At 24.4% G+C, this 13,850-nt stretch overlaps 2 protein-coding genes across 2 annotated transcripts; one reads left to right on the top strand and one right to left on the bottom strand.

The window, feature by feature from the left end:
* Window positions 1–204: 204 nt before the first annotated feature.
* rad50 (DNA repair protein rad50) lies at window positions 205–6,431 on the bottom strand. The gene is made up of 18 exons (XM_011500870.1): window positions 6,074–6,431; window positions 5,500–5,652; window positions 4,989–5,430; window positions 4,755–4,909; window positions 4,488–4,686; window positions 4,174–4,397; window positions 3,704–4,069; window positions 3,504–3,624; window positions 3,052–3,427; window positions 2,656–2,861; window positions 2,244–2,581; window positions 1,747–2,166; window positions 1,540–1,665; window positions 1,184–1,459; window positions 983–1,116; window positions 775–906; window positions 381–640; window positions 205–284 (listed from the first exon to the last, which is right to left on the bottom strand). Exons 1-17 carry the CDS (start codon window positions 6,302–6,304, stop codon window positions 430–432), a joined length of 4,110 nt encoding a protein of 1,369 aa, XP_011499172.1. The 5' UTR covers window positions 6,305–6,431; the 3' UTR covers window positions 205–284; window positions 381–429.
* Window positions 6,432–8,515: 2,084 nt separating this feature from the next.
* LOC105363236 (golgin subfamily A member 7) lies at window positions 8,516–9,986 on the top strand. The gene is made up of 3 exons (XM_011500869.1): window positions 8,516–8,604; window positions 8,962–9,117; window positions 9,417–9,986. The coding sequence occupies exons 1-3, from the start codon at window positions 8,596–8,598 to the stop codon at window positions 9,705–9,707; spliced, it is 456 nt and encodes a 151-aa protein (XP_011499171.1). The 5' UTR covers window positions 8,516–8,595; the 3' UTR covers window positions 9,708–9,986.
* Window positions 9,987–13,850: the final 3,864 nt, after the last annotated feature.

The raw sequence follows: 13,850 nt of genomic DNA, 5'->3' as shown, positions 1-13,850 counted from the left end.
GAAACTAAATGGTTAATTTCAGATTATATATATGATAACAATGCATAACATCGCATATGGTCCTTCTGCGTATTTTTTTGAATCAAAGACTCTGAGTCTTCAAATATTTTATATCATTTTGTAGTTATTCTAAGAATCTAACTTCACATTGATTATCTACAAAAACGGATCTTCGCTTAATAATTACTTTTATATTTTGTTCACTTATTTACTGTGTTGAATATCATATTTTACTTCGCCACATACACTCAACTGGGTTACCGTTATCCGTGACACTTATAAAACTGAAGAGAATTTAATTGATTATTGAAAATATTTGAAAAAATAAGTCCTACACTTTTGATCAAAATTGTCATTTAAATTAATGCATGAATGCTTACATTTGTTGTTTCTTTAAAAAATTATATAAATATAATATTGTCTATATTTTTAATGTAATTTTTTTTTTGATGATTTTTTTAGATCTTTGGATACAAGATCTTCTAGACTATAATTTCGTTTTCGATTACTACTACATTGCTCTTCGTCTAGATCTTCGTCTTCGTCGTCCGAGTCATCTTCTAATTTATTATAATTATCAGTCTGTGAATTATTTTTTATAAAATCATCCATGTTTCTTCGTCTAATTAAACTATATCCACTATAATAAAATATAAATTTAATAATAAATTGCTTATTGAAAAATAATAAATTTTAATAAATTTTTCATATATTTAACATAAAATAAATATCTATTATGATAAAGATGATGTTATAAAAATTATAATTATTTACTCAATATTTCTATAGAGCTCTTGAAACATTTGCTTTCCACTTAAATTAGACAGATGCGAGATAAATTTTTCATCGTGACTTATAACAATAAATTGGAAATTTTTATGATGTTGTGAACGTAATTGTATTACTCTAAAATTGAAGAAAAACTATTAAATTACATACATAATTATATAATATTTATAATTTTGAAAACATTCTTATTTACTTTGAAAGTGTTACTGCTAAATTTGTTGAATTTTCTTCATCTAGATTTGTCGTTGGCTCATCCAATGCAAGTACAGCACAATCTGTACAGAATGTTTCAGCCAAAGCCATTCTAATAATAATAGAAGCTAAAACCTATTAAAATCATATTTTATAATTGTATAACGTTAAAGTTTCATATTATATGATTATTCATTACTACCTTTTGTCCAGCGCTGCATTTCCCCTTCATATCCATTTCAGTCGATCGTTTTACTTGAACGAGTTTGTAGTTATATGATCGTTTTTTATCACCAATACCTTCTGTAGTCTGTACACGTATTTGAATGGAGGAAGTATCATTTCCACTATATACTAAATTCCATAATTGGCCCATTATCTTATTTACAGTATTCATTCTTTCCTCGTGGAACTGTATCATAGCTTTGTCTAATACTGTGACGTATATTTTTAAATTGGCAATGGCTTCTTCTTGTACCTAAGAAATATTTTCAGTAAATTTTAATACACGAGCTGAGTTGAATAAATCATATTTTCAAATATATTCAATAATATTACAACTAATTGTAACTGTTTTTCCTTATAATTATGACGAGCCATTCTGTATTTTTCTTGATTTAAATTCGTTTTTATCGATTGAATGGAATTGCTCAATTCACCTTGAGCTCCCTTGATTGAACTTTTCTGAAAAGTGAAATTAATATAAATTAAACAAAATTCATAAGTCATATTTACAATTTAAAAACAATATTTTTCAATGTGTACTTCTTTTTCAAAATTTTCTTTTTGTTCTTGCAATTTTTTATATTCTTTTTTAACTTCGTCAAACTTCATATCTTTTAATAATGTTCTATAACTTATAAGTTGATCATTTAGAGCTACAATATCTTCTTCTTTTGAAATTAATTCCAAATTACTTTCAAGTTCCTTTTTACCTGTTTCTTGAGATCTGCACTGATCATCTAAAAATCGAATATGCTCTTCTAATTCTAATCTTTTAACTTTCATATCTTCATATTCCTTTTTTGTTTCTTCTACATCTAATTCTACTTTTAATAAACTTTCTTCAATTTTGCCGATTATAAATGTGTGTACTTCTTTCTGAACTGTATTTAATTCATGCATTTCTGTTGTACTTTGTGACTTAAAATTTAAAGCTTTATCCTGCTCATTTCGATTTTTTTGCTGAACATATAAATTTCTAATATATTTTATTTTATAAAAATTACAATAAATTGAACGTACAATTTTAAATTACATACCTTAAGATTATTTAATTCTTCAACATTTATAGATAATTTTTCTTCCGCACCAACAAGCTTTTGTCTTAAGGACTTTAAAGATTCCTCGAGAAAATTTTCTTTTTCATACAAATCCTTAACTTTATCTTTCAACTGTTTTAAGCTTTGCATACACTGACGACTTTGTAAAAGTTCCTCGTTAAGTTTATTTTTTTGTTCTCGTGCTTTTTGTATTTTTTCTTGAGATAATTGTAAATTTGACTGAATACTATCAATATTTTGTTCGGTAGTGGAAAGATTCTTTTTAATTTCCTGACGCTCCATCTGTACATCTTCCATACATCTATCTCCAATTTTACCTTACAGTAATTCATTTTCGAAATAAAAAATTAAATAATAGAAAAATCTTCAAATTAAAAATTAATACTCTTACCTGCTTTAAGCATTTCACTTTTTTTAGCTTCTATTAATTGTGTTAATTTCTCTTTTTCATTAATATAATTATCTAATAATACCACATCGCTCATTATTTGTTTAGATATATGCAATTTTTCATCCGGTTCAGAAAGTATCAAATTCATATTTTCAACTTTTTGTTCACATTTACCAAGATTTATTTTAATTTCTTCCATAGACTTTCTTCAAAATTCAAATGAAAATGAAAGTTGAAAAATTTATAACTTACAACTATTTACAACTTACTTAATATGATATACAAAAAAATCAACCAACTATCAATATTTTAAAATATACATCTCAACTATGGAGTTAGTAGAATATGGAAATAAAGAATCGAATTTGAAAGTTATGATAAAAAATGATCTCATACCTAATATGAGGTAATTTTTCATTTTCAAGTTCTATTATATTCTCTGTTATTGGCTTTAATTGTTGCAAAACATCATAACGAGTTTGTTCCTCTTTTAATTCTTTTTCACAATCTTTCAAACATTGAGGATTTTTTTTAATTTCTAAATAGAGTTTTTGCTCTAATTTTTTTTCTTCTGAATTATTTTTAAATTCTCTATCACATAATGGACAACACGATTTCTTTTTAAGTAATTTCAAATATGTGTCATAAAGTAAAGATTGATTTGTGTATATGCCTCTTTGATCTTGAAGCGACTTTAGCTTCTTTTCTTGGAGTAATAAAGATTCATTGTAGTCATTATTTTGACATTTGGAAAAAATCTTTTCCTTATAAGCTACAAAATCAAGGACAAAAAATAAAAATAGATAAACATAGTAATTAGACGATTATGTAGGTTTCAAATTATATACCATCAAGCTCAGATATCATTTTTGATAATTGTTCTTGATTACATTTTAAAGTCGTTTCATATGTAATTATTTGTTGCTGCTCTTCCTCAATTTTATGCACTAAATTATCCTTCTCATTAAACTAAAAAATTTTATAACAACAAATTTACATTTTAAGCATAAAACTAATATTTAAATTAATTACGAAAACAGTTAAGTACCAATAATTTTTGAATTTTTTCTAGATGTTCTTTTAATTTTTTGTTTGGTATTTGTTTACCATCAAAAAGAAGATTAAGATTGGTTTTATGTTTATTCTGCAAAGCCAATATACTTTTTTCTTTATCACGTAAATTATTTTGATATAATTCTAGCTCTGCTTGCTGAGAACTCTGTTGATGTAAAGAATTTATTTCTTGTTCAACAAGATTTAATTTAATATGTAATTCTTTTTTCTTTATATTTTCGAGTTGTAAATTCTTTTTTATTAAATCCTCATCGAAATCTTCTAGAAGTGATTCGTAATTCCTACTAGCATTTTTTAAATTCAGCTCGATGCTATTTAATTTATCACCAGCTTCTCCTGCCTTAAAATTAACATTTTATCAATATATATACATATGTACTGTAAGCAATAAAATTTGTATATAAAATATTATTAAAAAATAATTTATATTGCACGAAGCGGTACCTCCTTAATTTTTCTTTTTAATTCACCAATTTCTAATTTAATCTCGTTTTTTCCTTTCTCTTTTAAAGACATTTCAGATTCTATAGCTGTCTTCTCAATTCTATGAGCATCTACTTCTCTTTGTACATGTCTTTCCTCCTGTTCATTTTCTTCTATTTTATTGTTCATAGATGACCTGAATTCTTCAAACTTCTTTTTAATTTCATTTATATAATCTTTTACTTCTGTAATTATTAAAATGCAAAAGTCAACCAAGTTATTTTAATTTATTCAAATTAATTATTCATTACTAATGTGTAGAATTTAAACATTGCCTTCTTCTGTAATGGTAGAACCAGATTCTGATACGTTCCACATTCTTAAAGATTTAGATAATAATTCATTACGTTTTATAACTTTTTCATCAAATGCAATCTTTTTCTGCTTTAAAGAACCTAATCGAATTCTATCATTTGCAAGTTTTTTTGACAAAATATTTTCATTCTTTTCAGTAATGTGCAAATTATCTGTATACTAAAAAAATTGAATAAAAATAATTTACATAATTTAATTTAAAATAATTTAATTTAATAATCAAATACCTCTTGCTTTTTTACAACTTTTTGAGAAAGATTCAAATCAAATGTTTCTATTTTGTGGATTAATTCTTCTTTAGAACCTGTATATATATTTTTAATGTGTTTCTTTAAGCTTTGAATATAATTCTTCGTTAATTTATAATCAGTTTCAACTATTTCTAAAAATTAAAACATCTAACTTTAATATATTAAATAAATATTTACTAGAATTACAAATTGATTATTATTTAATATTACTTAATGATTGCTCAATATCCTCATGTTTATTGTATATTACAACAAGATCTTTAATTCTATCGTCAACAGACATGATGAGTTTCTCAATTTCCTTTATTCTATTATTTATTTCCTCTTCTCTTCTTTCGCAATCTTTCAATTTATCTTCCTGGGCATGTACTTCATCTACCATGGCTTTCAACCCTACTTCATATGCTTTAATTTCATTTAATTCTATCTGCAAATCTTTAATAAGTTTTGTAGTAGTATCCATTGCTTTATTATACTTTGATGTATCAAATATTTCATCAAATTTATCTTTTAACTTTTTCCCATCTTCTAATGGCCAATTTGATTCTTCTTGATGACAAAAGATGACATAATTTAATATTGGCTTAGATACACCCATCGCAATTAATATTTCACGATCGACATCGGTACATCGACTACTTATCTGAACTTTCTGAAAAAAACTATCAAATTAGTTAATTATTCTCGTTCTACATAATTAGAATACAAATATTTTTCTTACTTTCTTGGTCTGTTCATCAATTCTTGTTATGGTATTGTCTAGGGCTTGGAACTTCAGAGCACCAGTTTTTTGGCGCGAAACTTGCATGGTTCTTGTAACTATAAGCTTATCACCATTCTTATCTACTATTTTGGCTTTTACTTGACCACGGACCTAGACAAGCATTAATTAAATAAGACAACATAAATAAATTGATTTAACACATTAATCTACTTTTAAATAATCGTAATAAATTATAGATTCGTTGATTATAATTTTGCTTTATTATTTCATCTCTACAATCTGGTATATTTTTATTATTACAAAAAGAATTTATACAGGAATACAGATAATAAGTAAATTAAAATTACATCTTATACCAATAATATTAATTATATATCATTTGAATACATTAATAAAATTACCATTAAAGTTGCATTTACTGCATTTAAAGAATATAGTTATTAATATTTAGTATATAGAATGGAACCTATGTAAAAATGAATTTGTATGGCATAAAGTAAAAATTACTTTTTATCAAAATTACGTAAAATTAAAGTAATGCATTGTATAAAAATTCAAGTAGCACAAATACCGTATGATTTAAAGTAAGTTTTGGCTCATGAACAAAAGATTTTCCTCTGTCAGAATCAGGCGGATATTCTCCCGATGTGATAAATTTAAGAGCTTCGATAATCGTTGTTTTGCCGGTACCATTGGCCCCAAGAATTAACGTAAGAGGTTTCGAAAGATGAATTCTGGCTTTTGAACTTTCGTCACCAAAATTTCTAATCCCTCGAATCTCTATATCCCTTACACTTGACATTTTTAATCGCCTTTAAATGGTTCTGGAATTTCAAACAAGACGATTTTTTCAAAAGTAATACCAAATTTTAAATTAAGCTTGTCTCAAATTCACATTCGACAATTTCAACAAGTTTAAATGAAATCTTAATTAACGTCCAACACTTCTTAAATTCTTAGTATCTCGTGTTTACTAATTTTAAACATTCCAACATTTCATACACCCAACAAATGTTCACAATTATTCCATTTTTTAGACGAATATTTTACATACATTTTAAAATATGACATTATAAAGGCGATTTACATATACGAAATACTTGCAATGCATAAAATTGACAGTAAGCATGCACGTGTATAACATTATTTTATTTAAATAATATTTTTATGAATATCGTCTAGATATGCTCTATACGCATGCGTCGCAATTCTGATCCTGCAGTTAAATAATAAACTAAAATTCAAGATCTGATAAAAATGAAATATTGAAATACAAATAGAAAAAAAAGAGTGATTATGATTTTTGGGATGTTTAAATAATTTAACAGAAAATTAATATTACTCTATGAATTGTCTATCTCAGTATCAATGAAAATAAAGAGTCAAGAAATGTTACGTCTTATGGGTAGATAAGAGATCTACTTCCGTTTCTTATGCCTTTGTTTAAGTAAGTACCATTGGTTCACATGCTATTCAAATATTCCATGGTGTTTTCACAGAAATAATGAAATAATAATAATTAAAAGACTACTCTGGTTTTTAGAGGTGTAGGCTTGAAACACATTGATTAATTATATCAGCCGTTAAATGTATATTCTAAACTATTTATATGATAATACCTTTGCTTATCTATTCGAGCTATCATCAATTCATTAATTTTCCTTACTTCAAAATGATATAAATAATTGTATTGAAATCTTATATTTGAATAACGCTTCTCTAATCTGATTAAAGACACGTTTATTCGACAATTCAATCAGGTACAATAATTTATTGAAGTGCTCTTTGGAATTGACAAAAATTTTTATGGGATTTAGTTTTTAACAATTCATATATTAAGAAAATTAAGAAATTTAAGAAAATTCTTAAAGGCAGATAGATATTATTTATAAGCATATACAACAATTATTAATTATTCATTTATATACATTGTATACAAACAACCTTTAGCTTCAAAATAAATATTGTGACTCATACGTATACACCAAATTTCATTATGATGCAAGTCAAACCGAATGCTGTCAAAAACTTTGGCAAAATCGTGTTGGGCTCAATGATTTATGCATTTATTTGTCCCACTTCTGACGTTGGTATAAAATTCGGAGTGAATTATCCATTGCATATCCATAAGGATTGCCAATACACGAGAATGCATTAGCAATATTTTGCAAATGTATAATGTTATCCATGCCAAAATAATTTTTAATATTTGAGAACTACATGAAAACAATAAAAATACTGCATTAAAAAAGATAAATAATAATGGATTGAATAATTGATTGAAGGTAAAAAGTCGACATATTTTGTTTATATTGTTTAAACTTTAGCGGATGGAGTAGCTAATAGAAGGTATTTAATAAAATTATTAATAAAGCTAAAAATGTGATACAAGTGTGTATCATATAGTATGTATTTCTTTTTATTATGAAAAATATTCAATTAAGGCCTGTCTACCTGTCACTTGGCTCATCGTACAAGAACAAAATGATCAGGATATTCGCCTCTTGATTAACATATTTGTGCATATTTATTTGAATTTCCCGCTTTCAATGACATGTTATTTAAAGGATTAGAGTAATATTTGATTGGTTGTTTTTTATGGACAAATTTTATAGACTACAGAGTCGATTATTAAATGATAAGAAACATTAAATATATTTTAATTCATTTAATTCGTAAAGATATTTCGATGCCCTTTAACAGCATTATATTATTAATCTGGGTGAACATTGTTTAATGATGTACTGCTACAATTTCACAATCGTCTTATTCATGACATCTAATTTTGAGAAGATTGTGAAGTGATAACGTTAGTTACAAAGCAATTCCGTTATTGGCAATAGGTTTCTGCTTACTGCAAATCCTATGCAAAGTTGTAAACTTACAAGCATACATCACCCAAGTAATTTTTTGTATTTTGCGTGCACGAAATATCCATTTAATTACGTGTTAGCAGCTGGTATTGTATTTTAAAACAGCACCTCTTTCTAAAATTAATAAGCTACTCAATCGCTGAACGGTAAAAATATCTATAATCCATTGCAAAGATTTTTATTTAATTGTTCATCATCCACTTGTACAACGAAGCTCAAGATGCCGATGGTAAGTTATCCTATTTGTTTTTCATTTTTTTTAAATTTCTTTTCACACATATACTTTATCTAACATTGTGTTTCATATTAATTTCAAATTTATACAAGAATTTATTAGTCTGGTGATTAAAAAATTGTAAAAGAATGTAAATTAAATTACTAATCGCTTCCAATATTTTTATTCTCAAATAAACTAAGAATGAAACTATCAAGCTTATGGGATGGTAATGGTATTTGACTAATAAAAGTATTGTTACGAATAACAATTAGAACTGTATTATCAAGTAGATTTATAATTTCTTTATCTAACTTTTATATATGTAATAATGTAATAAATTAACTATGTAAATCTTAAATTTTAATATAGAGCAATCATACCCCTTTGGAAGATATGTCAGCTGGTCGAGGGCAAGGTGGTGGAGGGCCTCCTCAAAATTGTTTAAAAGTTTATATTCAAAGGGATTATAGCGAAGGAACTATGGTTAAATTTCAAACGAGATTTCCTTCAGAACTTGGTGATAGAGTAAGTAGTCATTGTATCATCAAAATATAATAATATTAATTAAATATACCGTCAAACAAAACAATTGCAAATCAAAGACATTTTTTTTTTCTAATAAAAAATTACACTTACTCCACATAAAATTTATTGCTAAGTTATATTATTTATATTATAACCGTAATTATACACACTTATAAGCTCATACACAGGCATATACATGGATTATTAAAATAATATTCCATTAATGGTATCAATTATTGTAAGCTATAAAACATAATATTTATTAAGCCTTGTAAATTGAATCGATATATTATTTTTAGTTGGACAGACAATCTTTTGAATATACAATCAATCAACTTAATAATTATTTTGCCGAAGCTGAACGAGCTAGTTGTTCAACATACTGCGAAGGTTGCTTAGCATGTCTTACTGGTTATCTCATATACATTTGTACAGAGACACATTATGAGAAATGCTTACGTAAAATTGCCAAATTCGTGAGTGAACAGAACGATAGAGTTTACAGGCCACGTGGTTTATTACTGACTGACCCAACAACGCGTGGTTTAAGATTAATAGAAATATCGGTGCTTGATAGGCCAGCATCGTGACTGCATGTTAGCCGATCTACTGAGATCTTCATGTGACCTTTGTGCATCTGCTATTGTTTAAAACGTAAAGAAAAATCCATACATTTACATTTACAAATGTGTGGTGTCTTCCCTTTATAAATTATCACACGCATTGTGATCCAAAATATTTGATATTTATGTGAAGTTTCGAAGTTTAATAATGTGCATTAGAGAACTGAAAGAAATTGATCCTGTTAATTATGTTATCGTTCATTTTTCATTATAAATGGTGGCCATTTTATTTAAATATTAAAGGTACCTGAGTATTTAATATATAGAAACATTTAATATATAATAAGAAAACTAAAAGAACCAAAAGAGAATATTAATACATTTTTTTACTTTAAAAGTAAATTATATCAAAATTATCTTTAGTGCTATTAAATAGTAATTTTAATAATTTATATGATTTGTTAATTTTTATTAAGTATTTCTGCATATTTTATTGTTGCTTATTTTTAATGAATAAATTTGTATAACAAAATAATTTCTTTAACAATATTATATATATATATATATATATATATATATATATATATATATTGTAAAATATTGTATCCGTTATTTTAAAGTGTAAATATTTTCAAAAATTTTCAAAAACTGTTAAAAATTTTAGTTTACTTTAATGTTTTTATATAATTTTTTCTTTTCTAGTTTTAATAACGTTTCATAATTATTTACATATTAATGCTTTGTTAAAAATTAAATATAAATCATTGATAAACAAAAAACAGAACAAACTTTGTTAGAGTTAACATTACATTCATCTAAATTCTTTCGTCATTATTCAGTACTTTTCATACGATTTATTTTATGAAAAATACAATTATTTCTGTATAAAAACTTTTTAAATAGATTTATTTCGATAAATCTTTCAATAACTCAACAGATATAATATTGCAGAAATTGTAACAATCAAAAACTTTTTAATTTGAATTATTGTGGCCATCATATATGGGCGACGGGTCATTGTGAAATTTCGTCAAAACCCCGTGTTAGTGATCACTAGGCAACTAAATATAATTATGGATATTCATGAATTTTTCATTATTATAGAATATATACATACTACTTTACGGGAATTTTCTTAACGGTGAAACGTTTGGAAAAGTCAAAACAAGGAATCATGCTTCTATTATTATCTTATCTTACCATAACATGAATGTACTACGGTACAATATTTTATAATTTTCATTTTTCTATAAAATTGTAAAAAAGAAAAAAATGAATATTTTAATGCATTTATAAGAAACAGTGTATTTAAAAAAATTATATTAGTATGTTATTTTAAGAATTATAAAAACTTATTCCAGTGCATAGCATGACACTGAATTTTATCTTATTTTTGTATAAGACTATTATTTAATATCTCTATTTTAATATATGTATAGTATTTATATTAATAATTGAATTCGCATATCAGAAGCTTAATTATATTATACTTCCGAATTCAATCTTCCGTCGCTCTCAATTTTTGTTAATACAATAATTAAAATATTGTATATAGTATATTATAGTGTTTTGAATTCATGCAAATTACTTGTGAAATTCATCTTTTTACAATATTTTTTAAGATTTTTTGCAATATTCATTGATCAGTCAACAATTTAGACTATATAAGAAGAGTGAACATCTATGAACAAATTAATAGTATATGAAGCAAAATTATTAAATATAATTTATAACATTTATTTTGTATAGTTTGTAACAAATAGAACGGCCTTTGAGCCTTAAGTTTTAAGTTTACATATAGTAATTATTAAAAAAAAAAAACATATTTCAGACAAATTTCATTCACACAACCAAAAAAAAATCTCAAAAAAGATAGTAAAACCAATTAAATTAAGTATATTCATACATTCTTCTTCTTATTATAATTAAAATAATTTTTATACTGTTCTTAATTTTCTTTTATATTACTCTTACAAACATTTTCGCATGAACAAGAAAGTATTGCATACTACTTATTTTATGTTATAATTAATAAATCAATGGTTTTAAAAAAGAACATATTGTTAACCAAAATTGAAAACTTGATACATTTTACTGGCTATTTATTTTAATAAATTTCTTCATAAGCTTTAAGATATTATTTTTAAAATATTTAAGATTATATTTAATAAAATATAAAATAATCTTATAATCTTATCGTTAAAATTATTTGTAATTATAAGAAAAGTTAAATATTTAACAATATTTTGAATTTTATAATTAAAATTCTTTTTAATTTTTTCAACCAAAATTCAACCACTCGCTATTATAAATTAAATTTCATTTTTATTATTATATTCATTGTTATTCAATTATAATGAATTTGCTATTATAAATTAAATTTTATATATCCATTCACTAAAATTAAATTATTCATTCGAACTAATAATTTGTTTCTTTTCCAATTTTCTTGTTTTTTATAATAAAATTATCGTAGACAAAATACAGACTGATAATTATTTCCTTACTTTCTTTAAAAAAAATTAGCTGTATTTTGCAAACATAGTACAAACATTACAAATATATATAAAACATTAGAAAATATATTTCTTGATTTTATTATTTTATTTATGTTTTACATAATTTCTTATAGTAGTGTAATATGAAGTGCTTTTTATTTAGCTTTACGAATAGAATTAAAAATAATAATAGTAGAATAAGAATAATTGTATTTTGTTAACATTAAAATTTTATTAAGTTCTCATCACAAATATTTTTACTTGGAATAATTGTGTATTTTAACATTGAAAAAAAGAAAATATTTGAATCAGGTAGAGCTATAATTGAATGAATGTTTTCATTTCTTATTTTATAAGATCTAAAAAAAAAGTAGATACTGACATTTCAATAATCAAATACTTAATCTTTCGTATTTATATTCGCTCGCAAGTATATAGGTGCTTAAGTATTACAATATCTATTTTTTTTTCAATACACGCAGTTTTATTTAATTGACCAAGCAGAATATAATTTTGCTTTAAATTGTGTTAAACAGGAAGAAATGGACAAGTAGCTCATGCATTTTATCCCTTACATTTCATCTATTAATAATTTTCATAATTTACGAGCTTTTTATAATCCATTTCGCCTATTTTTTTAATTGGTCCGCCGACCTGTTTTATATGCATACTCGTTATTTTCTTAAAATTCTACAACATTAAAATAATACAAAAAGATTGTCGAAATTCAAACTTTATTTGCTTTGATTCATTGTATTCCATTCATTTTATTCATTTTTATCTTTCTCTAACTTCAAACAAGTATATCGTAACCATCTTTTATTACAACAGCGTTTTTATTTGTAATGGTATGGCACCATTCATGATAATAGTCATACTTATTCGCTTCCTACCTTTCATTAAGCGTTTATATATATATATATATATATATTGGAGTTTCTGGAAAACTTAGAAAATCGAGAAACAGTATTCTATTTAAGTATTTATACATCTTATATCATATACTTATGCTTTTTGCTTACTTTTGATTCACAGTCTATACATTATTCAAAAAAATAATTTTCAATGAAATCATTCTGCAATTAGAATATATTTTAATTTATGACCTTTCATTCTTAACAATAAATAAAATTTAACAAACTGCTACTAAACAATTTAGTAAAATTTCGATTTCTATTTTTTTCTCTTATTTTATTTTGTAATAATTACAAACGTTTTCATTTTACATTCAAGGTTCTGTCTCATTGGAAATCAAATTTTCCTTTAATTTTTTTTTTATTTTGTTTACAAATATAATTGGCATATAATATTTACTACTTTTGTCCTCTTTGAAATCACCTAGATACATAATTTAATATCGTGAAAGAGAGCTAAATTTATTAGCATACTACACTTATTCTAATTTTATGAAACCTATGATAGCTTATTATCATATTTAGTCTATTTTTCATAAAATTCAAGATTTAGAATTTCTTTTTTGACTATTCTTATTGATTTCAATATGTATTAAAAAAAAATAAATAAATAAATAAATAACACATTTTTTGTGATTGAATTAGCTAAAATATTACGAATGTTTAGTAGCACTGTCTAACAAATATAAATAAGTTATAATAGTATATAATAGATAAATAAGTTATATTTACATTACTAAAATGAAAAATAATAAATC

This window comes from Ceratosolen solmsi, unplaced genomic scaffold, assembly GCF_000503995.2.
Source record: "Ceratosolen solmsi marchali unplaced genomic scaffold, CerSol_1.0 scaffold27, whole genome shotgun sequence".
Lineage (NCBI taxonomy): Eukaryota > Metazoa > Arthropoda > Insecta > Hymenoptera > Agaonidae > Ceratosolen > Ceratosolen solmsi.
This window is presented reverse-complemented; position numbering and strand designations above follow the sequence as displayed.

What these genes read in the sequence shown, in the direction of transcription:
- rad50 (XM_011500870.1), bottom strand. Translation starts at nt 6,304, where the DNA reads ATGTCAAGTGTAAGGGATATAGAGATTCGAGGGATTAGAAATTTTGGT. An exon ending in AAGAATTAAATAATCTTAAG is followed by an intron (nt 2,167 to 2,243) that starts GTATGTAATTTA and finishes TTATATGTTCAG; the next exon opens with CAAAAAAATCGAAATGAGCA. An exon ending in GAGCTCTATAGAAATATTGA is followed by an intron (nt 641 to 774) that starts GTAAATAATTAT and finishes ATTTTATTATAG; the next exon opens with TGGATATAGTTTAATTAGAC.
- LOC105363236 (XM_011500869.1), top strand. An exon ending in CTTCAGAACTTGGTGATAGA is followed by an intron (nt 9,118 to 9,416) that starts GTAAGTAGTCAT and finishes TATTATTTTTAG; the next exon opens with TTGGACAGACAATCTTTTGA.